This window comes from Raphanus sativus, chromosome 9 (assembly GCF_000801105.2).
Source record: "Raphanus sativus cultivar WK10039 chromosome 9, ASM80110v3, whole genome shotgun sequence".
NCBI classification, from domain to species: Eukaryota; Viridiplantae; Streptophyta; class Magnoliopsida; order Brassicales; family Brassicaceae; genus Raphanus; species Raphanus sativus.
The window spans coordinates 23,252,666-23,276,820 of record NC_079519.1 but is presented as its reverse complement, the minus strand read 5'-3'; the positions used below and the strand labels follow the sequence as shown (position 1 = coordinate 23,276,820).

At 34.4% G+C, this 24,155-nt stretch overlaps 3 protein-coding genes across 3 annotated transcripts; 2 read left to right on the top strand and 1 right to left on the bottom strand.

Annotated features, from left to right (window-relative positions):
* Positions 1–1,753: 1,753 nt before the first annotated feature.
* On the bottom strand, positions 1,754–4,748 carry LOC108826688 (probable galactinol--sucrose galactosyltransferase 4). The gene is made up of 4 exons (XM_018600068.2): positions 3,249–4,748; positions 2,993–3,170; positions 2,538–2,911; positions 1,754–2,458 (listed from the first exon to the last, which is right to left on the bottom strand). Exons 1-4 carry the CDS (start codon positions 4,740–4,742, stop codon positions 1,880–1,882), a joined length of 2,625 nt encoding a protein of 874 aa, XP_018455570.2. The 5' UTR covers positions 4,743–4,748; the 3' UTR covers positions 1,754–1,879.
* A 7,320-nt stretch (positions 4,749–12,068) lies between these two features.
* On the top strand, positions 12,069–14,224 carry LOC108825047 (serine/threonine-protein kinase PCRK2). Its single transcript, XM_056994903.1, is given in 8 exon segments — positions 12,069–12,239; positions 12,479–12,714; positions 12,817–12,938; positions 13,022–13,145; positions 13,224–13,251; positions 13,254–13,335; positions 13,338–13,372; positions 13,650–14,224. Coding segments are annotated over 8 exon segments (1,173 nt in total). The 3' UTR covers positions 14,025–14,224.
* Positions 14,225–17,425: 3,201 nt separating this feature from the next.
* On the top strand, positions 17,426–22,288 carry LOC108825666 (histone-lysine N-methyltransferase EZA1). Its single transcript, XM_018598996.2, has 17 exons — positions 17,426–17,581; positions 17,681–17,788; positions 17,898–18,157; positions 18,412–18,570; positions 18,786–18,870; positions 18,974–19,117; positions 19,205–19,252; positions 19,337–19,408; positions 19,700–20,259; positions 20,336–20,483; positions 20,584–20,804; positions 20,881–21,012; positions 21,094–21,181; positions 21,271–21,318; positions 21,406–21,534; positions 21,624–21,701; positions 21,929–22,288. Exons 1-17 carry the CDS (start codon positions 17,537–17,539, stop codon positions 22,121–22,123), a joined length of 2,520 nt encoding a protein of 839 aa, XP_018454498.1. The 5' UTR covers positions 17,426–17,536; the 3' UTR covers positions 22,124–22,288.
* The last annotated feature ends 1,867 nt before the right edge of the window (positions 22,289–24,155 follow it).

Genomic DNA, 24,155 nt, shown 5'->3' with positions numbered 1-24,155 from the left:
ATAACATGGTCAGAAAAGTCTCATTAGCTCTCTTTAACAAAAAAGTCTTATTAGCTCTCTTTAAAAAAAAAGAGTCTCATTCGCTCCACTCATTTCACGTGGATGAACATGTCTCGTGATTCTATTCTTAAAATTCTTACAAAACTGTGCCGAAAGAATTTTACAAGACCCTTGAAGTACAAGTGCAATGAAATCCTGAAAGATATATTTGTCCTAAGAGAGAAAAAACAGTTAGTGCCAAACATCATCTATTATAAGTGAAAATGAATTACCAAACAAGGAGCAACTATAACTTTATAAGCTCATCAAAGGAAGTATCTGGTAAAAAAAAGTCTCTCGGAAGAATTTTAATAAACAAAATGAAATGAAAGTCCCAAATATAAACAAAACATGATCACCTACAATTAGCACATTTCTAAAAATTGATATTTGTTTTAAATTAAAATTATATGTAGATTCATAAACTTTTCATTTGTATACCAATGAATCAAATAATCCAAATTTAACTAGTAATATCAAACTAGATTTTGACCCGCGCTTTTGAAGCGCGGGATATTTTACGATGAAAAATTTCACTAATAATTTAACAAATATTTTGGTTATTTTTAAAGAGTGTGTATTTAAAATATTTTTGCATTTAAATCAGTATTTTTAAATTCAACCCGATTGTGATTATACCGGTTAATCCGGAGATCTGACAATTCAATTTATGTTTTTAAAATATTCATATTAAAACCCGAGACTAACCGATTGAACTGATGGATGACCGATATGTAATCTAATTGGATTTAAATTGTAATAGTTTCATAATTTGTAATCTTATAATCGAAATTTTAAAGTTCACTATTTTGCAATTTATGAAATTATGACGTTTCTACAAAATTTTAAAGAGAAAATGATAGATATAAAATAACTAAGATTAATTATTGTATTATTTGGAAACATTGATAGTAGTATAAAAAATATATTGTTTGGAAACATTGATAGTAGTATAAAGAAATAAATATATTGTTTGGAAACTTGGATAGTAGTATAAAGAAAGGAACATTAGTGACTTAATGTATGTTTAACTATAAAGTATAAAGGTGTATTTAATTTAAAAACTTACAAAATAAATGTTAGATCCAATAGAATGTTTCTGTTTTAATAAGATAGATATGTTCTTATTTTAGATTATTTTAGTCTATTCCAGAAATATCATATGCTCTCTTTTTTTTTTTGAACAACCTATCATATGCTCTCTATGTTCTAATTTTTCTTATCATATGTTCTTTCTAACAAAACTTTTGTAATACGTTAATATTTAACTTTATTTTATCATTATTATGTCTTTCTGATCCAAGGACACTTTGTAATCGTGAATGTTATACAAAATAGCCGTTACGGTCCCGTAGTCTTATGACGCACGTTGTCTCAAAATGAACATCATGGGTCCAGCAACGGCACTGTAATAGTCTGTATTGACTAAGATACAAACACAAACAAACAAAACTCTTTTTCGATAAAACAAAAAGAAAAATACTTTTCCAAATTAAATTTTCAAAACTAAAATCGTGACAATGACATATATTAGAAAATTCTAAACAATGTGATTTGAAACAAAAGCGGATATCTAGAAAATTTGAACTTGAATATGATTATGACAGAACAAAGACAAAACCATCGTATTAAATTTTCATTTAAAAAAATTAAAAGATGTAATTATAACTGAATTGATTGAATCAACACTGACGGCACACCAACACAAAGAAAAGAAAAGAACACCAATTCGATAGATATTAAAGTTGCTTAACAATTCTCGAAATAAAATGATAAATAAAAACCAAACGAAACAGATAATTCGAGTTCAAAACGAAGAAAACAAAATTCAAACGAAGTCCTAGAAGGTGACAGAGAGACGAGATATGCCACCAGAATCTTCAACCCAAGGAACACAGAAACTGAGCTTACCAGTCTCCTCTTCCCACTTAAACTCAGCTTTCTTGTCTCCCACGTAACACATCTCTGGAGCAGAACTCGAATACGCCATGAAGCTTCCTTCGCCTTTCACCTCAACAGTAATGCTGTTATCACCAGTAATCTCCATCTCTTGAACAGTTCCAACACAGTTGAACATATTGACCAACCCTAGAGGTGCAAACCTAACCCCTGAGCTTCCTAGTTCCGTGACAGGCACGAAACTAAACAGGTCAAAGGAAGATGGCTCTAGGGTTATCTCCATCGCGTCGGATTTCAAGTTCATGAAAAGGATTTCCTCAGATTGGTTCTTGTAGACCAAGTAATCTCCGGTGTAAATCACTTGAGATGCCACAGCTTCTGGGTTTTGGTCCCATTCAATGTCCGAGACATGGATTGTTCCTGAAACAGACATGTAACATTCTTTGTAACCCTTGAACCTATGCTCCTTTGGGCTCCAACCAGCTCCTTGACAGTTAAATGCTCCAATCACTCCTCCAAACTGAATATAATATCATCCGAATTTTAATAAAGTTTTTCGATATTTAAACATTTAATATTGGGTTTTAAGCTAATTTTACCTTGTTGAAGTTGAAGATCTTGAGGATTGACTCTTTGTCAAACAAAGGGTTCTTGAAGAGAGAATCTCTAGTGGGAAGAGCGTAGTGGAGACACCTTGGTACGGTACCATCAAAGAAAGCAAGTTTCTTGATGAGTTCAAAGTTATGCGAGGCTTGGCCAAGATGGTCACTGAGGTAGATGGGTCCACCAGAGATGGCTCTAGACGCTGCATGGTACTCGGCACAGACATGATCTGACTGGAACATGTCCCAGTCCGGTTGGATCATTTGACCCATCCAGAGACTGTTGTAGGAACAATGAATCATGTGAAGTCCTTGTAGCCAATACACTCCTTGTGGGTCACCATGTGGGTCTTGCCACCAAAAGTCATCACCTGATCAAAATATCAAGACATTATTTATAAGCATAGAAACAATAGAAGTAAACAAAAAAAAGGTTATAAATATATTATTACCAACTCTGCCAATAGAGATTTGCTTTGTGGCAAGGAAAAAGAACTCATTGCACTGTTGCATACTTGCAATGATCTCAGTTCCATTGAAGTTCTTAACCATGGATTTGGTCAAGCCATCATAGTAGCTCTTAGCAAGCTCCACTCTTCCTCCATGTTCTTCTGCTACTGACTCCAAGGTCTGTAACCAACAAGTTATAAATGTAAAAAAAGAAACAAAGAATGTAATAAACATACTGAAAGTAATGTAACAACTTACTTGAAACACATCAATCTTGGCTCCTGTAACTCCAACACTAGCAAGATAAGAGTGCATTGAATCATAGAACTCGTGAGCCTTAGAAGGGTGAACAAGACCAATACCGGCTTCCACAATCCTATCGACTGCGAGATCAGTCATTGAAGCATCTAGACCAGGTGAAATATCAAAGGGAACAACCTTGGATTCCAAATGTGTTAAGCTCTCAGGTCTAACACCATTCCAAGCACCACATAGAGCATGCCACACATATATACCATCTAAGTTCTTAAACCTTGTCCTCAAATCCTTAGTGAAAGCTTTCATACCTGAGCCGGAAACATCCTTAGAACCCAAAGAGACTTGTTCACCATCAAACATTGCATTGAGTTCTTCACTAAACTTCTTGATCTTTTCATCAAGTTCAGGAAGATCATGTTCCCCAAACTCACGGATCAGCTTCTGCTTCTCTATAATGGCTTGAATCCTCTCGGTTGCTTTGTATATGATCATCTTAGGCTTGTGAGGATCAAAGTGAGACGCATCAGATGCTAAGAAGGATCCACCTTTGTAGTTTCTGAACTTCTTGCACTCCTCGAAGCTGTGAAGCCTCGCGGTCATCTGCTCTCCACCAAGAACAAGATTCTCCGCATCTTTCCCTGCCTCATCACCATCAAAGCTAATGCTTTGCCATCCATCATCAATGATGACAAACTTGGGACACACGCCACCGTCTTCAAACTCCTTAACACCGGTCCAAATGGTTGCTGGGTCAACAGTCAAGTAGCAAGCATCCCAAGTGCACCAACCAAACTTGTCCACAATTGTCGGAAGCTTCTTCTCTTCTAGAAGCTTGAAAGTGTTCATATGAACACGAAGTGCACTAAAAGCCTCTCTCATGAGATCGTAAGGACTGTCACAGATGTGAACGTATGCAATGGCATTGAAAGATGACTCTTTCACTTTAGTAGAGCCACTCTCTACAGAGATCAAAACGTTACCGTTTTCACCAGGGTTAAGTGCAGCTCTGAAAGACCCTTCAATGATGGGTATGATGGCCACGTAGGAGTCGATCTCAGGAACCTTTAGCATCACCCACTGAGTCTCGGCTTGAAGATCCGACCCGGATTTTCCGACCCAAGCAGTCGACCACCACATCTTGAACCGGAATACACTGAGGAACTCTCTGTCTTCAAACCTCCCCAATGAGTTCGTGAGAAGGTCAGAAAGTGATTCTTGGGTGAATCCAAGAAACCCTCCTTTGTGAGCGTTGGCTTGAACACGGAGGAGGGTCGGGAGAGGAGCATCGGTGGAGATGGAGTGAGATGCAAACGGTGTGAACGTTAGGTTTTGAGGAACATCAAAGAGGATTGGGGAAGAGTGTTTGGCACGTAAGATCCCTTGGGATAGGTTAAAACAGTTTTCTTGCAATGCAGGCTTGAGTTTTGGAGAGACAAGAGGTTTGGTCTCGATGACATGGATGGTTGTTGCAAGAGACTCGTTAAGTGGAGCCATGAGAAAACAGAGGAGCTTGACAAAAAAAACAGAGAGGGTATAAGCAGAGGAAGTTATGCTTAAAGATGAAAATGATATCTTCTATTCTGTTCTATATATATACACGAAGAAGATGGATAGAAGAAGATCATAATGGTTTCCTTAATTACGTTTCGTATATATCGACTTACCTAAAGTACATTTCAATTGTATCCAATGATCTTTGTTAATCCTTGAGATTTTGCTTGCGCAAGGAGATGATTTGACTGTAATAAATACGAAATTATATGCCTGTTAAATTAGGAAACATGATATGATACGAATGTAATCGAAAGATCTTCAAAAATAAAAACTTTCTAATGAACTTTTGACGACCGAAAGATAGAAGAAACAGTTTATTTTGTCATATTCACACGTTCCTTCGACATGTCTGCATGCATTATGCTACTTGGCAAACTCTCATGTTACAAATGACGGTTATTGAACGAATTGTATATATATAACCAGAGAAATAAAATAAAAGGATACCATATATCTTATATGAACCAAATATATGTAATACTATATCTTAATCGTATGATATGTTAGTAAAAAAAATCGTATGATATGTTTTAATTGGAAAGTGATTATAAATATAATTAAATGATTTATTTGTTTTATATCAGACAAATATGAGGCTGATCGAATCAATCACTATATCTTAAAGATCTTTTGGAACTTTCTGTTTTAAGAGCATTTTCTTTGCCTAAGAAAATCCATCAGAAGATTTTCAAGGCAGAGAATTACTCACGAGATTGAGATCTTGTGATATTTACCTTCTTAAAGCAGACCATTGATGTTGATTATATCCTTTAAATGTAAATGTGGATTCATCAATAGGTATATAGCTAGATCGTTAGTTTGGTAAGTGGTTGAATCTAGACAACGTTCGTTTCTGATGTTGTTAAATCCATGATTTAAGTAGATGAACAAAAAAGTAAAGAAAGAACAAAGATTTTCGGGTGTTTGCAAGATCTTGAAGCTGCTAAAGTAGAGCAAAACGTGAACAAAAGATACATTAAAAGAGGACTATGAGAAATTCATATTGCTTTTCACAGTTTATTTTGTCATGTTCACACGTCCCTTTGTCATGTCTGCATGCATGTATGCTACTTGGCAAACTCTCACGTTACGAATATAAAACCGATGGTTATTTAAGAAGTTGTATATTAGATAGCCAAAGGAAAAAAATTAAAGGATGATATAAATTAGCGGTGATCTTTATGATCCACGATTTCTTTCGGTGTGAAAGGCTACCGAATATTTTATATGAACAAAAGAAGTAAAGAAAAGACAATTCTCCTTTTTTTTTTTAACTCAAAGAAAGATGAGATACATAGTATCGCTAAGAAACTAAAGACAAAGAACATAAACCGAACAAAATAAAACAAAGACATAAACTGAGCCTAAAATCTATATATGTCCACAAATCTATTCCTTCCAACTTTCGAGAAGAATTCGATATCAATGGAGCTGACTTAAAGAACAAATGTCTTGAGCAGTCCCAACCCTGAAGGGAATATCACTAAGCCATATTAGAACCAGCAACATCAGAAACAATCGAGATGTCAAATCTACACCAACTCCAGCAGCTGCTATCCATGTGAAACTTGCATGGCCAGAAACCACCACTAAAACTAAGATACAAGGACAAAAGACCTTGAAACGCTACTTGGGAAAACGTCAAAGAAGACCACCAGTTCTTACACGCGGACACTCGCAAGGCAGCCAAGTGATCTACAGAACAAAGACTGCCCACCTCCTCGCAAGAGAAAAACTGAAGATCAAGTTAACTGCTTCGTCTAGAAACCATCTCCCAAAACCACAAAGGTCCAAAACAAGGTCTAATAGATACCTCCACAGCGAATATAAATAACAAAAAACGAACCCAAAAAGCTAACTTAGAATGCGACGAAGTGACTGAAACAACAAGAACCAAACAAAAGCAGTATTCCCACGACTTCAAACTAATATTAATTCACCACACAAGAACATAAGTTTCGGTGATCGAGATGCTAGAAAAACCATCCTTCCTAGAGACACAAAGCCGACGATAGAGATGTTAGAAAAACCATCCCTTCTCGGAGACCAGAAGGCCGGCGGTAAAGAGTTTTGAGAGCCTCTTTCCCCAGAGTCTTACCCGTTCCCGGTGGTGGTGAGAACCACCAACCACCGGAGCAAAAGAAAGAAGACCGACAAGGCAATTCTCCTTAATATCATTATATTCTAATTTTTGTCCCAGAAATAATATTAGAAGAGAAAAGTCACTAAAATAACATTCATTAATAGACAAAAAACTATAGTGTCCTCTCTTTAAATTAAATAAAACAATCGAAAAAAGAAAGACTCAGATACGTCTTTGATCTTTTCGACTGATTTTTCTGACTTCGGCGGACGAAATGTCATCATCTCCAACAAAGACCACTGACATCATCTCAAAACGACTCCGATTTATTTTCTCATCTCCGACAAAAGGCATCGATTCTCCAACGACGCCATTTCGGTATGATTTCATAGTCTAGATTTTTAGATTCAAATATGGAACTTCTATCTTCAATGAAAATTTCTTTCGTTTTAGTTACTTGAGAACTAATAAGTTAATTTTGTTGTATTAATTGAACAGTTTCTATTGCTTGCGTTTTAGAGTTACGTGAGAACTAATAAGTTTGATTTGTTGTATTAATTGAATAGATTCATTTTGAGCAGTACAAAAATCTAAGATAATCCATCTTATATACTAAGAAAAGTATCAGTCGATCTTGCTAGGATTTGGTTATGCAGTTAACATGTTCGATAGAATGCCTCTGAGATTAAATATTTAGTAGCACGAAAGTTAAATGCTGCTGTTGCGATCAGTATAACTGTTCTTGGCTTATGACATTGTTTAGTCTCTTCTTGTTTGTGCTGGTGAAACTGCTTGGTATTTTAAAACTTTAGAAAGGATTTGTGTAGTTTATGGAATGCTTTCCCGAAAATCTGGTGGTAACAAATTTGATTTTTTTTTACTTGGTTAAGCAGGATAGTAACACAATGGGAGATTCACTACCTTTCCAACTAACGCTGCCTCGGCTGAAGTACCCTATTTGTTCAGAGCCAGAAGAAAAAATGTCAATAAACCGACCTCCAAGCTCTCAAGTTTATATCGAGATTGTTTAGAGTATTCTCACAAAACAAGAGTTCGACAGAGTACTAGGGTCGTTTATGGGGCTTGTAATCAGGCTAAATCAGAGGTGACTGAATTTGTCAGCGAAAATAGTCTACTGCATTCTCACAAGAAGCATCATTATTGTGAAAGAAAATGAAGTTTGGTTCCATTTTGGTGCTCAGCCCATGAGATTCTCTATAATAGAATTTCACATGTTGAGAGGACTGAAATGTAGTGGGGAAGCCCATGAGATTCTCTATAATAGAATTTCACATGTTGAGAGGACTGAAATGTAGTGGGGAAGCAGAAGAAGCTGAAGAGGATAAAGAAAATCAGGAGTATGAGTGGAAGTTGCTAGAGGGTTCTCATACTCTACAAGATGTGGAAAACAGCTCAGAGAAACAAAAAAAACTCTTCTGATGAGAGATTTTGCCTCTCAATGCTCTTCCTGATCGAGAACATTCTGCTGCAGAAGGGCAAACCAACAAGCTTATCTTTGGATTATGTGAAGAAAGCCCGAAATATGGATGTTTTGATGAAGTATCCATGAGGAAAAGAAGCTTATATGTTGCTACTGAAATCAGTTCGAAATGATGTGGCCAATCACCTGGAAAAGACGACAAAATTTGAATTGCAAGGAATTCCTCTAGTTTTCCACCTTTGGATCCTAGAATCTATTCCTCTGCTACAGTCTAGATTCAATATGGTGATACGTACTCCTCAGGTTCAACAGTCTGGACCGACATACTTGTGTGAGAAATACATTAAGGTAGATTCTCCATCACTGGATCGGGTTTACAGATTGAAGCTGATGAAAATGTAAGCTTTTCTATTTTGTTTAAGTTTCTCTGTTTATTTCGTTTCTTCTTTTAAAATAATCTGAGTTAAATAATCTTAAATTAGTCTGAGTTAAATAATCTTAAACTAATATTTGATCAAGATCGGAGAGCTGATGTTACTGAATCTACATTTTCATAGGTTGAAGAAAGTAAGTTTCCAACTCTCTTTGAAATCGGTGCAGATGTGGAGATTGCGTCTAGTGATGACACTACTTCTCGGATATGGTATCCAGGAAATGTAGTTGGTCTACACTTGTGTGATGGAGTAGAGAAGGTGGCAGTTGAGTGCTTTACATTGAGAGTTCAGGAAACGGTAATTGCTGACCAAATCCGTCCTACGCCACCCCCTAATGGAGAGAGTAAAGGTTTTGAGATGATGGATAACGTAGAAGTGTTTTACAATAAAGGCTGGGGTAGCGGACAAGTCAAAATGATTCTTGGTGTTAACACATATTCTGTCTATCTAAATAGTTCTATGGAGACAATTCTGTTCAAACCTGGACAGATGGAGTGTGGAAGATGGCAGTTGAGGTAAAACATATGACTTAGATAACTTGAGTTATAACTGTTTTGATATACGTTTTTTTTTTCAGGTGCAAACATGTTACTTCAAAGGACTACCGGAGAAACATAATGAGAATCCTAGTCAAGAAGATCATGTAGCAGAGGTATGAAATCAAACAGAGTACAAACCTTGTACATTATTTTAGGAATGGGTTCATGAATAAAGAGGAAAGGTTCCTAACTTCTAACATTGTTGTATTGTTATTTGTTTGATTAAAGGAGAAGCCTGATAAAAAAAGGAAAGCTGCTGGCTCATCACTGCAGTTAACCCATTTTCAACTCTTACGGTTCATAAGCTTTCAAAGCTTCACAATTGGATGGCATTAAAGGGCGACACACATGGAATGGAAGCATCTCTCTTTCCTTGTATATATCTTCTTACATTTATTTATAAGAGTTTTAATAATTCGTTTTGATTTTTTTTAATCGACTACAGGTCACTATTAATCAATAAGACTACAATAAGGAAACCTTTCTTTAGATACATCAAAAATACAAAAAAAGATATTCAGAAAGAGGTAATATGATGAAATTATTCTTCAGACTCTGAATAATTCTTTCCTGATTTGTATTTGTCTTCTTTTGGTAGCACATTGAAAGAGCTTTTGCAATGCTAAATTGCAGAAGAAATAAGCAGGCTGCTTGGTTCCACAATTATCCTAAGATGTGCTTCTTACCTATTGAGTTCTTACCAAATTCGTGGTACTATATTTTATTTTACAAGAAACCACAAGAAAAATGTAACAAGGTATTTTCAAAAGGTCAAAGAGAACTTGTAAGAGGGGAAATATATCCAAATAAGAAATTGGGCGGGGGGGGGGGGGGGGGAGATGTTAAAGTTATTTATGGTTCTATGCGTGGAAAAAGCAGCAACCACTGGATTGAGATGGCAATACATTTGAAGAAGAGAACTATCACACTCTATTGTGGTCATCCAATCTAATATAAAGGCATCAATATTCCTCAAGTGGAAGAGTTGGCATGTAAAAACCCTTTGTATTTGATTAAATTTCGTGGTCTGATGTATGCAATTGAGTATATCTTGATATCGATTTTTGAATATGACATTATTGATTCCTGCTCTGCTGTTGGAATCTTTTGGTAAAGAGGTTAATAAAGAGAAGCTGATTCCATTTGAAGTTAAGACGGCAGAAGGTTTATCGAAGACAAAAGTTTCTTTCAACTGTGGGCTCTTTGTTGTCAAAATGCTCGAATGCCACTCATTGGAAATAGAGTACATGTCAAAGATTAACGATGACAATGCACATGAACTAAAGAGAAGCATGTCTTGTGGGATCTTCAACCACTTTGTGGATGACAACTTTGGACAATGAAACATCCAACACATGCCTTCTAAACCCCATCATTCGGTTGAGACAATTAATAAATTAAAAGTTAGCCAACAACAAAAAGAAAATTTTAATTCTACTATAAGTTGATATCACTTTTCAAATTTACCAATAATGAATGATTATTTTCACAAAATTCCTAAATGTGTGATAAAACAACACTAAGTTAATTTTGATTGATGATATTTTTTAAAAAATGATACTTAGTTTGTGGTATTTTTAACAATTTCTCAACAAGAAGTCAGTATATGATAAATACTAGGCAAAATATTTGTAACTTGTAATCATTAGCTATCCGTATTAATTGAAACCAAAAATTAGGATATTCGATAAACAGTAACTGTAAAAACAAAACAAATCAAAAATATTTATAATTTTATAAAATGATATCTAATCAATCCATTATATACAAATATATTCATATATTTTAGAAAACTTCATATATAAATTATATAATTATTATATTTTTATGTAAGTTTTACAATATTTTTATTTATTAAATTAATTATTTTAGTTATTAGAATTTTAAAAAGTAAATAACTTTTTATTTTTAATAAGATCTTATTGTTTATATTATTTTAAAATATTTACGATTACTGATCAAATCAGATATCTGGTTAAAAATATAAAATTTTGGATATCCGAACCGTGAAAATCAGAGATTATTCGGACAAAATCGATTGAATCATAAATGTTTTCGGAAAACCCGAATATTCTTTTCGTGTCACCACTAATAAATACTACATAATAACAGTGATGCTTTTCTCCTTTTCTATGCCAAGATGAAAACTTGCCTAGCGAAGATGAAAATCCGACTATGCGGAATTAAAAGTCTATGAGTAGATCATTATGGTGTAACTAGTTGTTCCAAAAAGCAATATTAAAAATAAAAAAGAATGATAATTTTTGGAATACAAAAATAAAATAATGGATAAAATGAAATAAAAAATGAAACCGTTAATGGAATAATGAATTCAACACATTCACTAAAGTTTATAGTCCTGAATAAAAGGAATAGATTTAAGACAGGATTTAATTTTATGTTTCATTCCAAAAATGAAATATATGGATTTGATTTTAAAAGTTTTCATTGTAACTGGTAGATATTTTATAGATCAATATAGATTCTTTAGATATGCTTTCCGGACTTTAAGAAGATCATTCATATTCCAAAAGCTTAAAGTCAGATTTCAGATTTTTTAGTTAAGACTGCGAGATCTTTTCATAGAGATTTTTATTTTATTTGTTGTTCATCTTTAATTTAATTATCCAGACCACTTCAAGTTTGAGTGATAAAATAGTAGTAGATTTAAAAAAAAAAAACAGGCCCAACCACCGGACACAAAGATTCTTTATTCCGCTTCTAGTGACGTTCATTTATGTTAACGACACATCTTAGCTTAGACTAATAATGGTGTTGAGAGTGTGTGTGTTTATGTATACTGTGTGTTCTCTCTCTCTCATCAATGTTCAATTAGCTCTATATGAAGAAGGACCAACTTTAGCACTTCTGCCTTTACCAGCTGAGTTTCCGCAGTTTTCACAGAAAGCATTTAACACCACGACAATCAGAATCGCCTTGGTATAGTTGATTGGTTGCGTCTGTTCATCGTCCTACAAGCTCTCATTTCTCTAAACCGTCTATGAGAAGGAATGCTTAGTCTCCTGGAGCTGCCTTGGTTGATATTGTTCGAACACAGTCTAGTAATTGATCACTTCCTAATCTCTTCTCCACCTTCGTCTCCCCCCCCATTTCTAGTAAAACATTAGACTAGCAAAGTAGCTATAACATGGGAGTCATTACTCAGTTGTTTCTTTCAGATTGTTGCAAACAAGGAAGTATTGGTTGCCACTGCGCGTATCCTACCTCACCAGATTGAGCTGATCAACTTGAAACTTCTATATGCCAACTTTATAAAGAATGGATATCGCGCGTCATACTGGGATCAATTTTTTTCAGCGAGCCAGGCATCGGTGATTAACTCTTCACTGGTCAATCACAAGAGTCGGTTTAGCCCTACTTTGGTAGGATATTACAAACTTCTAAACCTTGCTTGGTTTGAGGCCCATGCACCTTCTCAAGGTAACAAACTTTCCTGAGAGTATATCACCCTGGTTCCTTACATTTGTATCAAGATAGCTCTTTAATCTGTTTACAGGACCTCAAGTGGCTTCCTTACCTCGCTAAGCATCATTACAAGGATCCTTGGCATCTACGTCAGTGAGTTCTCCGGGGAAAAGAAGCATCCCAATCTTACACTTATCTTTGCTGTAGCCGCAGGTGTGCTTATCATTGCCATAATCTATGGGCTTATTATATGCTCCTGCGCAGTGTGACAAGAGAAAGCAGCTCCTGATCCTCAGGAAGAAGTTGGTATGCACCTCTTGAGAACAACTTCAATGCTAAAGTTGCAGATTTTGGCTTAGCCAAACATGCTCCTGAAGGCAGGGGTAATCACTTGTCTACCTGTGTCATGGGCACATTTGGGTGAGCTCTCATCTCTCTCGAGACTTTACAACTTTATACTCTTGAGTTGCCTATCGAAATCTTGTAATCTGTTTCCAGGTATGTAGCGCCAGAATATGCAATGACGGGGGGCACCTACTCGTCAAGAGTGATGTTTATAGTTACGGCGTGGTCCTTCTCGAGTTGCTTTCTGGTAGAAAGCATGTGGATACGTACAACCTTCAGGCCAAAAGAACCTCGTCACTTGGGTACGTAACTTGCATTTCCATTGTCCATAACTTGTTTGTTTATGTCTTGAGGTTAAGACTTATAAACAATTGATTAAGATTAGTCTTGTTAAGTCTGAGGTAATGGATACGAAAAGTGTACAAAAAAATTATTATTTACCAGAAATCATTAGCTCATCTGGAACAGATTCAAATCTAATATTACACTCGGGGTTGGAGATTATATGCTTCGGCTCCGAGAGCTCATGGTATTTAAAAAGAAAAAGAGAACTGTAAACAATGTTGATTTTGGATGCAGACGAGACCAGTTATTAGAGACAAAGACCGGTTAGAGGAACTAGTTGATTGAAGACTCGAAGGAAAATACCCAAAAGAAGATTTCGCAAGAGTGTGCACAATTGCTGCAGCTTGTGTTGCACCTGAAGCTAGCCAAAGACCAACGATGGGTGAATTGGTTCAGTCCCTTAAAATGGTTCAACGGGTTGTTGAGTATCAAGAACCGGTTTTAAACGCTTCTAATAAAGCTCGTCCTAACCGGAGACAGTCATCATCAGCTACGTTGGAGTCAGAAGTAGCTTCTTCTATGTTCTCTGCTGGTCCCTACTCTGGTCTAAGTGGCTTCGATCACGAAAATGTTACACGAACAGCTGTTTTCTCTGAAGATTTTAGGTGAAGAAAGAACCATGGCATGCCCTTCTGATTCTTCCTGATCTCACTTACATTTAGTTATTACAGCTCTTTGAAGTTTTTGAGTATTATTCCTTTCTTTGGAGGAAGAAATTTTGTAGATATATCAAAATACAGAAACACATATATCCCTATAGTTTAATTTAAGAATTAGAGTTTAGTTTTGGAGGTGACGTTTAAGGATTGTGGTCTAAAATATAAGATTTAGGATATAAATCTTAAAATAATAACTAGATTTTGACCCGCGCTTTCAAAGCGCGGGTTTATGTTTGGTGAAAATTTTATATAATCACATTTATATAATCCGTCTTGTATATGCATTTATATAACCCGTCTCATATATGTGTTTTTATCCGGGTTTATGTTCGGTTAAAATTATATTGTACATGTATTTTTAGGTTTTTAATTTTGAATTAGATATTTTAAATATAAATCAATATAACAGTTTTATAGTTTTGATCGGTGTTTTGAAACCCGACTCGGACCTGCGGTTGAACGAATTACCGGTTTGTAACCCGGTATTTTTAATATTGTGATTTTTTCTAATGATAAGACAAATTCGGTGATTATAAGTTGGAAATTTGTTTAAAATATATTTATATTTTTCAAAATCGTTCTAAATGATAATGATTGTTGTCAAAATTAATAATTTTAGAATTAGAAAACCGGTGGTTAATAACAGTATCAAACATGGAAATAATCGATGCAATATTAAACAAATAAATAATCGCAGGCCGAACTTAAATTAGGAAACCGGTGATTAATGACAAACCAAAAAATAATTAAGAAGAAACTGGCGCAGAATGTCCAGAATACCTTTAATGAATACAAAGGAAAGGTTCTTCGGTAAGGGTAAAAAGAGTAAAAATCCAAAACATGCTTGTACTTTAATAGTATAGATTGTTAAAAATATTTATTTTATATTATTTATTAGTGTTAGTTTAATTTTTGCGATTTTAATGAAAAATATTTAGATCAATTTATTTTTGTGAATTTTTATAATTTAAGAAAAAATTAAGAAATTTGTCACTAAGTTGGGATAGATCGGGATATCGGAAAAACTAAAGGTATATGGACTCGTAACAAGTATCTGATTTTTGATATCCGTCTAAAACTCTAGATATTGTATTACTTGCTGATATACAGATTTATAAAAATAATTAAAAAAACAAAAATATTTTTTTAAAAATAATACATAGATTAAATATTTAACAATATATATATATATATATATAATATTAGAAATTAAGATAAAATTTTGTGAAAGTAATTTTATGTATAAATATTAATATATCAAATATAATTATTAATAAAATTAAAAGGTTAGTATATTTTAAAAATATTGATCTAGATCGGGATATCCAGATCTAAAAATTGAAATACTCGGATCTAGATTTGATCTTGACGAACTTCATCTGAACCTGGATTCAGACGTTTCTGATATCATATTTTTGGAGTGGATCCGGAGCGGATTTCAAATTGAAACCGGATCCGAGATAATTTCAAGCCTATCAGAAATGACTATTTATTTTTAAATTACACATTTATCTAATCTATTAAAACTGAAGTACAAATATTATTTAACCCTGACATTTCCACAATATTTACCAATCTATGCCATCCCCTAGTCTATATTTGAGAAGTGATTTGCCACATGTCTTCTCTACAATCGTTTTCACAAAAATAATTGTGACGTGGCTATTAACATTGATGACATGTCATATGATTAAATATGACATGGACAATTACATTTAATGCTGATATATATTTTTGGAAATCTTTTTAAAATATGGCAATAATTCATATATTACATTTAATATTGATTTATATTTTTGGTAAACTTTGTAGAATATGGTAATAACTCATAAATCATCACTAAAATAAATATATTCAAATATGAGATTTTGAATTTCGAAATGTTATATAATTTTACATTTATAATCATTAAATTTTTATTATCTAAAATTTTCTAAATTTTCTGAATTAAAAAAAAATTAAATCGTAATCATTAGTTTCTTTTAGATATCTACAAATTATATAAATATCATTTAGTTTAATTTTTGATAACTATATAATTTTATATGATTTTTACTAATTTTTTACAAGTTGATTTAATACATTTGACTAAGGGTTCAATTGCTTCTACACCCAGAGGTTTGGGGTTCAAACCCCAGAAAATACCAAATTATGCAGATTATGGAGAAACATGTTACATGAGATCTTCAGCTTGGGGCAGGGAGTACCATCGAACATGGATCTCATAGGACGGCTCAGAGTGGTGCAGTCAGACGTGTATTCTCACATGGTGGTGGAATTGTCGGCTGTAGAATTGTCTTTGTAATATTCTCATCGTTGTAATAGCATAATTACTCAATAATAATCTAACGTTAAAAAAAATATGGTAATAACTCATAAATCATCATTAAAATCAATATATTTAATTATGGCATTTCAAATTTCGAGATATCATTTAAATTAAAAATATTTCAAAAATATAAACATATTTTTAGAAAATTATAAAAATTAAATCATAAAATCAAATTAAATCGTAAAATCATTAGTTTATTATATATATCTACATATTTTATAAATATTGTTTTATTTTAATTTTTGACAATTATGCAATTTTACATATTTATTTAATATATTTAATTAAAATAAATAGATAGAAAAATCTACCTAAGATTATAATTTTAAATATATACATGCACATTCTTAAATATAATTCAAAATAAACAAAATTGTTTTTATCTTAATTTTAAAACTTAATAAAATATTGATAAGAAAAAAAAAATTTATAATATTAATAAAATTTAAATATAATTTACATTGGACTATTTATATATATTTTCAATTATTTAAACCAAATTAAAAGAACCATATATATTCTAGATGTTTTATAAACATTAAATCTAAACTAATAATATATAAATCTATTTCGAACATTCGGGTATCCAAAATACTTTGGTTCGGATCGGATTCAGTTTAAGTTCTCTAAATACCAAAATTTTGAATAATTTGGATATTTAATCAATTTCTGTTCGGGTTTGTTACTTTTTTTTGGATCAGAGTCGGTTCGATTTTTTGGATTCAGGTTTTTTGTCCAACTCTAATATTGACATGAAAAACAAATAGAAACATATTTTATAAAAAAATATATCCGCACAGGCGTGCGGATCAAAATCTAGTTAACCATAATTATGAAAATATAAATTCAACTTTTTTCATTTTTAAATTATTGACAGGAAAGCAAGTCTCTTGGTCAAGAGTCAAAAGGGAAGAAGAATAGAACAAAAAGAAACTTAATTAACAACACTAAACACACACACGTGTAAGTAATTATTATTGACCACACGATTTCCATGGGCATGAGGGTAATGTATGCATCTCTTCCTTCCTTCCCCTTCACACTTAAAACCCCCGATTTTTGGAAAAGGGCACTGAATTCGAGTGGGGAGAGAAGCGGATAGCTCGAGGAGGCCTTGTAGAGAAGCATCAATGGTGACGGTGACGGACGATAGCGACTCTTCTGCTAGAATCGGAGTCAGATTCACCTCTCCTCTCCTCTTTTTTAATTTGCGTGATCCTTCGCACTTTTTCTTTTAATCGCTCGTTTATTGCTCTTCTATAAACAATTCCCAGGTAGATGATGATGATGATGATGATGGTGTTAGTCTCGTAGAGGGTTTAGAGGACAAGTTAAATTATCTGAAAAGGAAGATTCAAGGAGAAAGAGTTAGGTCTATTCAAGTAAGAGGGACTCTTGTCTGTGTGCTTTTTTTTTATCCTGAATCTGAAGAAAGTTGAATCATTTATGTAATTATATACCCTATTTGGAATTTTTGTTTTTTTAATGCAGGAAAGATTTGAGGTTAACAGAAGAAATAAAGTGGATGTTCATCTTGTTACCACCCCCTTTTCCTCGTCTAACGGAGGGGTTGATAGCAATGTGTTTTGCTCGTGGATGGAGAAATCACTCTGTAGTTTAGACGGTGTTCCTAATGGGGTGGGTGATAGAGACTATATCCATACTAAAGATGTTGTTGTTCTCTCTGGGACTGTCAGGCTTCCTTTTGCTGACAGGATCCCTCCTTACACTACCTGGATATTCTTGGACAGGCATCTTCTTTCATTCTCTTACTTTTGTTTCAATTGATGTTGAATCTGTATTCTCCATTAGTGGTTTTTTTAAATGTATCTGCTGTAGATCATGATACTCTTCTATACTTTCCTTTTGAATCTCTGTTTTTTTCTTTCTTTCTTTCTTTCTTTTTAGTTCTCAGTTTGCATTTGGGAGCATACTGTTGAAATTCATGATACTCTTCACTTATTATGTCTTTCTTGTCTGAAAATATTATCCCCTAACAATGCAGAAATCAGAGAATGGTTGAAGATCAGTCTGTGGTTGGTCGGAGACAAATCTACTACGATCAACATGGTGGGGAGACGCTGATTTGTAGTGATAGCGAAGAAGAACCCGAACCTGAGGAAGAAAAACGTGAATATTCTGAGGGTGAAGACCGCGTTATATGGTTAGTCTTTTTCAGAGAGTGTGAATCGTTGTCTGTCATATATTCTAATAGGAGGAAACTGTGATACTGGTATACTTGTAATCCTGGGTGGAAATTAATCAAACGTGGTGATGCTAAAGAAAGATGACATCTATCTTCTTAATATCAGATTTCATTCTGTAAGAGACTTCATTAGCAGTAGCTCTGAAATAACCTGGTTTGAGCTGAACTGGCAGGTTGATTGGGCAGGAGTATGGCATGGGTGAAGAAGTGCAGGATGCTCTCAGTCAGTTCCTCAGCTTAGATGCTTCAGATATTCTGGTGTGGTTTTAGCCACCTTGTTCTTGTGGTTTATCTGATGATGTGTTTCTGGTCTTGTTATAAAATCTTCCTGAATGGTGTCTGACTCACCTTTCTGGTGCAGGAAAGGTACAATGAGCTCAACTTGAAGAATGAACAGAATGCTGAGGCCTTCTCTGATTCTGGGTTCAAGCTGGGGATATCACTGGAAAAGGGTCTTAGTGCTGCTCTAGATTCTTTTGATAATCTTTTTTGCCGCCGTTGCTTGGTACTTGGATAGCTCTTTTGTGACAGAGAGATTATGTATCATTAAGTCTTTGCATGCTTTTACTAGTTTTTTTTGTTGTTGTAACAGGTGTTCGACTGTCGTCTGCATGGATGTTCTCAGCCTTTGATTAGTGCTGTAAGCTATAACCACTCATTACGTTCTTTACTTCTATTACTTAAGTTTCATTGAACAACTTAACCAGAGGGCTTTGGTTCACAGAGTGAAAAACAGCCTTATTGGTCTGATTATGAAGGTGATAGGAACCCCTGCAGCAAACATTGTTACCTCCAGGTCTATCTCTCTATTTCTCTTTACCCGCTCACAGACACATGTATATTCGTAGCAAAGCATGAAAATGCTTTCATTCTAGTGTTATCGTCAATAAAATATTTAGAAAAGGCCAGTTCATGGAATTGTTGTCATATTTGTCGCCAAATAGGTTGAGGTCTCGCATGTGTACGCTGCTAGAGTAGTTACCTTTTATCGTATTTGTACGAGTCTGTAGTCTTGTTTATGTATGAGCTTCTCTTGGTTACGAAGTCTAAATCACCACCATTCTTATCTTAATGGTTTTCGCTTAAGGCGGTCAGAGAAGTGCCAGGAGGAAGCAGTAGCTTTGCATCTAAAACTGAAGCAAAAGCGTCAGAAGAAGGATGTAGCAAGGGTTTCTCCTGTGATTACCCTAATGATACTGGTGGTGGTGTGAATCTACCAGTTGAAAAGACTAATATTGGTTCCAAGAACTTAGATTCATCCTCTGGTATAGAACAAGACAACGAAAGTAGGGGAAAGCGTGAGGCCCCAAGACTAGAAGACTCCGGTGATCTATCTGATATATCAAACAAGAAACAGAAAACTGCAGTCTCAGATACAAAAATACCATTTGTCAATCCTATATCTAGACCAGAGGGTGATCAAAGTGGAACATCGTATACTAATGAAGTAAATAGAGACTCAAGAGCTAGCTCAAAAGAAGTAGCTGAGCCTATTTCAGATAAGTCAGTTTTTCAGCCAGAGCATGGCAGTGGAACCGAGACAATGATTATTGGAGAAATATCTGAGACAAGTCAACCATCTACAGAGTGGAAGCCTATTGAGAAGGATCTTTACTTGAAGGGAGTCGAAATGTTTGGGAGAAACAGGTAAACTGAATCTTGGTGAATTATTACTATTCAAAACTCTTATTTACGTCTAGTATGTTTGTCAATGCTGTTTCAGCTGTCTTATTGCAAGAAACCTGCTTTCTGGCTTGAAGACATGCCTAGATGTCTCCAGTTACATGCGTGAAAACGAAGTTTCAGTCATTCGGAGGTCTAGCACTCCAAATTTGCTGCTGGATGATGGCAGGACTGACGCAGGGAATGAGGTAAGCTCGTTTGGGATGTTCTCGATATTATCATACCATGTCTGTTAGAATCATATTCTACTTTATACTGCTCCCTCGTATTATAACTTTAAATTGGCAGGATGATGAGGTGCCTCCAAGGACAAGATTGTTCCGTAGAAAAGGCAAAGCCCGGAAGCTGAAGTACTCTACAAAGTCTGCTGGTCATCCATCTGTCTGGAAAAGAATAGCCGGAGGCAAAAACCAGTCATGTAAGCAATACACACCATGTGGATGCCAGTCAATGTGCGGAAAGGAATGCCCTTGTCTAACTAATGAAACTTGCTGCGAGAAATATTGCGGGTATGCAAACAAATTAAACGTCAAATGAAGCAGTTCAGTAATATTGTATTAACCCATCGGTTGATTTTTAATACAGGTGCTCAAAAAGTTGCAAAAACCGTTTCCGAGGATGTCATTGTGCAAAGAGTCAATGCAGAAGCAGGCAGTGTCCGTGCTTTGCCGCTGGCAGAGAATGCGATCCAGATGTTTGCAGGAATTGCTGGGTTAGGTAGTCACTTAAAATTCAAGTCTCGTGAGTTGCCATATACAAACCAATGTCCAGTATTTGATCACTTGCTCATTTTCTCAGCTGTGGAGATGGTTCTCTGGGGGAAGCACCAAGACGCGGAGAAGGCCAATGCGGAAACATGAGACTTCTCTTGAGGCAACAACAGAGGGTATAGTGTCATTATCATCATCATCCTTTTTCAGAAAGGGCTTTATATTGTTGACAAATCTATGTTTTCATGTGTTATTTCACCACCAGATCCTCTTGGGTAAGTCTGATGTTGCTGGATGGGGTGCGTTTCTAAAGGTAAGCATGTGACTATCTTTCCTATTTTTAATCCGTAGCTCTTCTGTCTATCTGTAAGTAAACTGATCTTCATCTGATCATCATCAGAACTCGGTGAGCAAAAATGAGTATCTCGGAGAGTACACTGGCGAATTGATCTCACACCGTGAGGCGGATAAGCGTGGGAAAATATATGACCGTGCAAATTCTTCTTTCCTCTTTGACTTGAATGATCAGGTGACTAGTCTCTCACTTTCCTTCCTTCTCGAACGTTTTCCAGATGAACTTTGTAATTTTTAAGTTGTTTTTTTATAAATATATTGCAGTTCGTCCTCGATGCTCAACGTAAAGGAGACAAGCTGAAATTTGCCAATCACTCAGCTAAACCCAATTGCTACGCTAAGGTACTAAAAGCTTCTCTTACGTTAATATGACGAATCAACATAACCTGTTACTGATTTTAACCTTCCCTATCGACTCTAGTCACTCAAATGATTCTGAATGTAAATTAGGATTGTGTAAACAGACGTGGTTATGTTTTCTTCAGTAAAAAGTTGATGTGAAAAGAGTTTTGGGTTATGTAGACAAGAACAGTGGTATTATGGGTGTTCTTTGTTTGCTGTCATTGCAGGTGATGTTTGTGGCAGGAGACCACAGGGTAGGAATATTTGCAAACGAGCGTATAGAAGCGAGTGAGGAGCTTTTCTATGACTACAGATATGGACCAGACCAAGCACCAGCTTGGGCTCGCAAACCTGAAGGTTCTTCTAAGAAAGATGATTCATCCATTACTCATCGTCGAGCCAGAAAGCACCAATCTCATTGATTTTAAAGGCTAAATGTTAAAAGATCATATGTAAGATATAATATTGAAGTTAACCTTTTATTTTCAAGTTGGAACTTTCATCTATTGTATAGGAGACTTGCAGTTTATGAATTATTGGGGTCGGTAAGGATAATTAACAGCGTCAAATAGTGTTGTTTTTAGTTATTCAGTATGATTTGTGACTTAATCGGACGTCATGATTTCTGATTAACCGGATGTCTGGTACGCTTATGAGCCAATAGATTTATGGTTAACGTTCTCTTTCTAACGCCGAATTGTTAGGGAAAAATAAAACAGAGTTTTTCAGGATAGTATGAAAATATGAAATACTACAGTAAAACAAAGAAGAATATATCAAAACTAAGTTCTATTGACCAATAGAGTAAGGGCACGATGGCATGACTCGTTCAAATGCAACGGTTGTGTTTGCGGATATGGGTGTCTGCGGTTTTAAATGTTGTTAAATTTTTTATATAACTCGCACAATGTTTGAAAATTGCTGCGTTTATTGGATATTTGTGGTTGGTTGATTATGATATATTGCAGCGGTTTAGTAATAAATTACTAATTTTAACATATTATAACATTATCAAAATATAAAACATACTATTGTAATAAAATATAATAATTATCAATATAGTATGATTAATAAAATTATTATGTCTATTTATTTAATTTTTTAAATAAGTTGAAAGTTAATAATTTTAGTAAAACTTGTTTTGAAGATTTATATTAAAAAATTTAAAAGAATATTTTATTTTGTTTTATATATGTGTATATATTTATATATGTATGTATATTAATTTTAAAAAATTCTAATGAATAGTTAGTTTAAAGTTTTTATAAAACAAATTATGATATTGTTTGTGAATTTAAATTAATATATGAAATATGTATATATTTTTATTTATAATATTTCTATTTTAAAATAATTTTGAAAATAAATTTATATTTATTTATTCACCCGCAACCGTCCACAACCGCAAACATTAGTTGGAATCAGCTTTTGATTTTAAGAGGTTCGAAACGGTTGAAGCGATTTGTAACGGTTTGTATGATTGTTTTGAAACGCTGTCAATCGATACCAACCGCAAAAACTGCGTTTGTAGGTGCCAGGTGGTAGCGGAAAAACCAGTCATCCTCCGAGAATATAACGTATCCGTACAGAAACTCTAGCTCCATCTGTTCTCTTCTATAGTCAAAAGTGAATAGTAGTCGATCCCTTCTTTGAAATCTAAGTTAAATCTTTTCACATTTTGAAATATGAATATGTTTTTTTATTAGAAGATTTTCATTTTATCCGTAGATAGAAGGAAAACATAATCCAATAACCAGAAAATTGTTTTAAGCAGGAAGAGAAAGTCGGCATTATGTTCTAAGCATAAAGGATTGCTTCATAAATTAATTTTCTCCAACAATAATTAATTATTGACAATGTAATCTAAATTATGTTAAAATAGAGGTAAAATATCTCAAATAACATCCAAACAAGTTTTGTCACAAAATAGTACAGATAAGTGAAAATCACAAAAACAACATTCATTCCCGATTAATTATACAATTTAATTAAGTACATTAAACATAAATAAAAACTAGAATCAACAAAGCTTACAAACAGGATATGTATGACTCTCACTCTAAGAAGTTATTGCTGAATGTAGAGATAGAGAGAGCCAAGATGGTAATCTGAAGAAGTAATGGATTTCTTGTGCCAAAAACAGGTGTATGCACTCTCACATCAAGATCCTACACTCGTTAAAACTCAGTGTTCATCGTTCCTGTTGGAATTATATCATTTTGATTAAACAAGAAAATGAAACTAAAGAAAAGAAGAACAAGAAAATGTGAAAGAGACAAGAGCCAAGAAAATCAAAGGAGAAATCAAAAAAGTTGTTGGAGTGTTTAGACTTTTCTTGTGAACTTAGTCTAGGTATAGACAAGTGAGAATGGTCATGTTTAAAAGTCTAAATATGTGTGTATAGTAGTTAGAGAAAACTACTATAAATATGTGCATGTAGTTAGGGTGAGCACG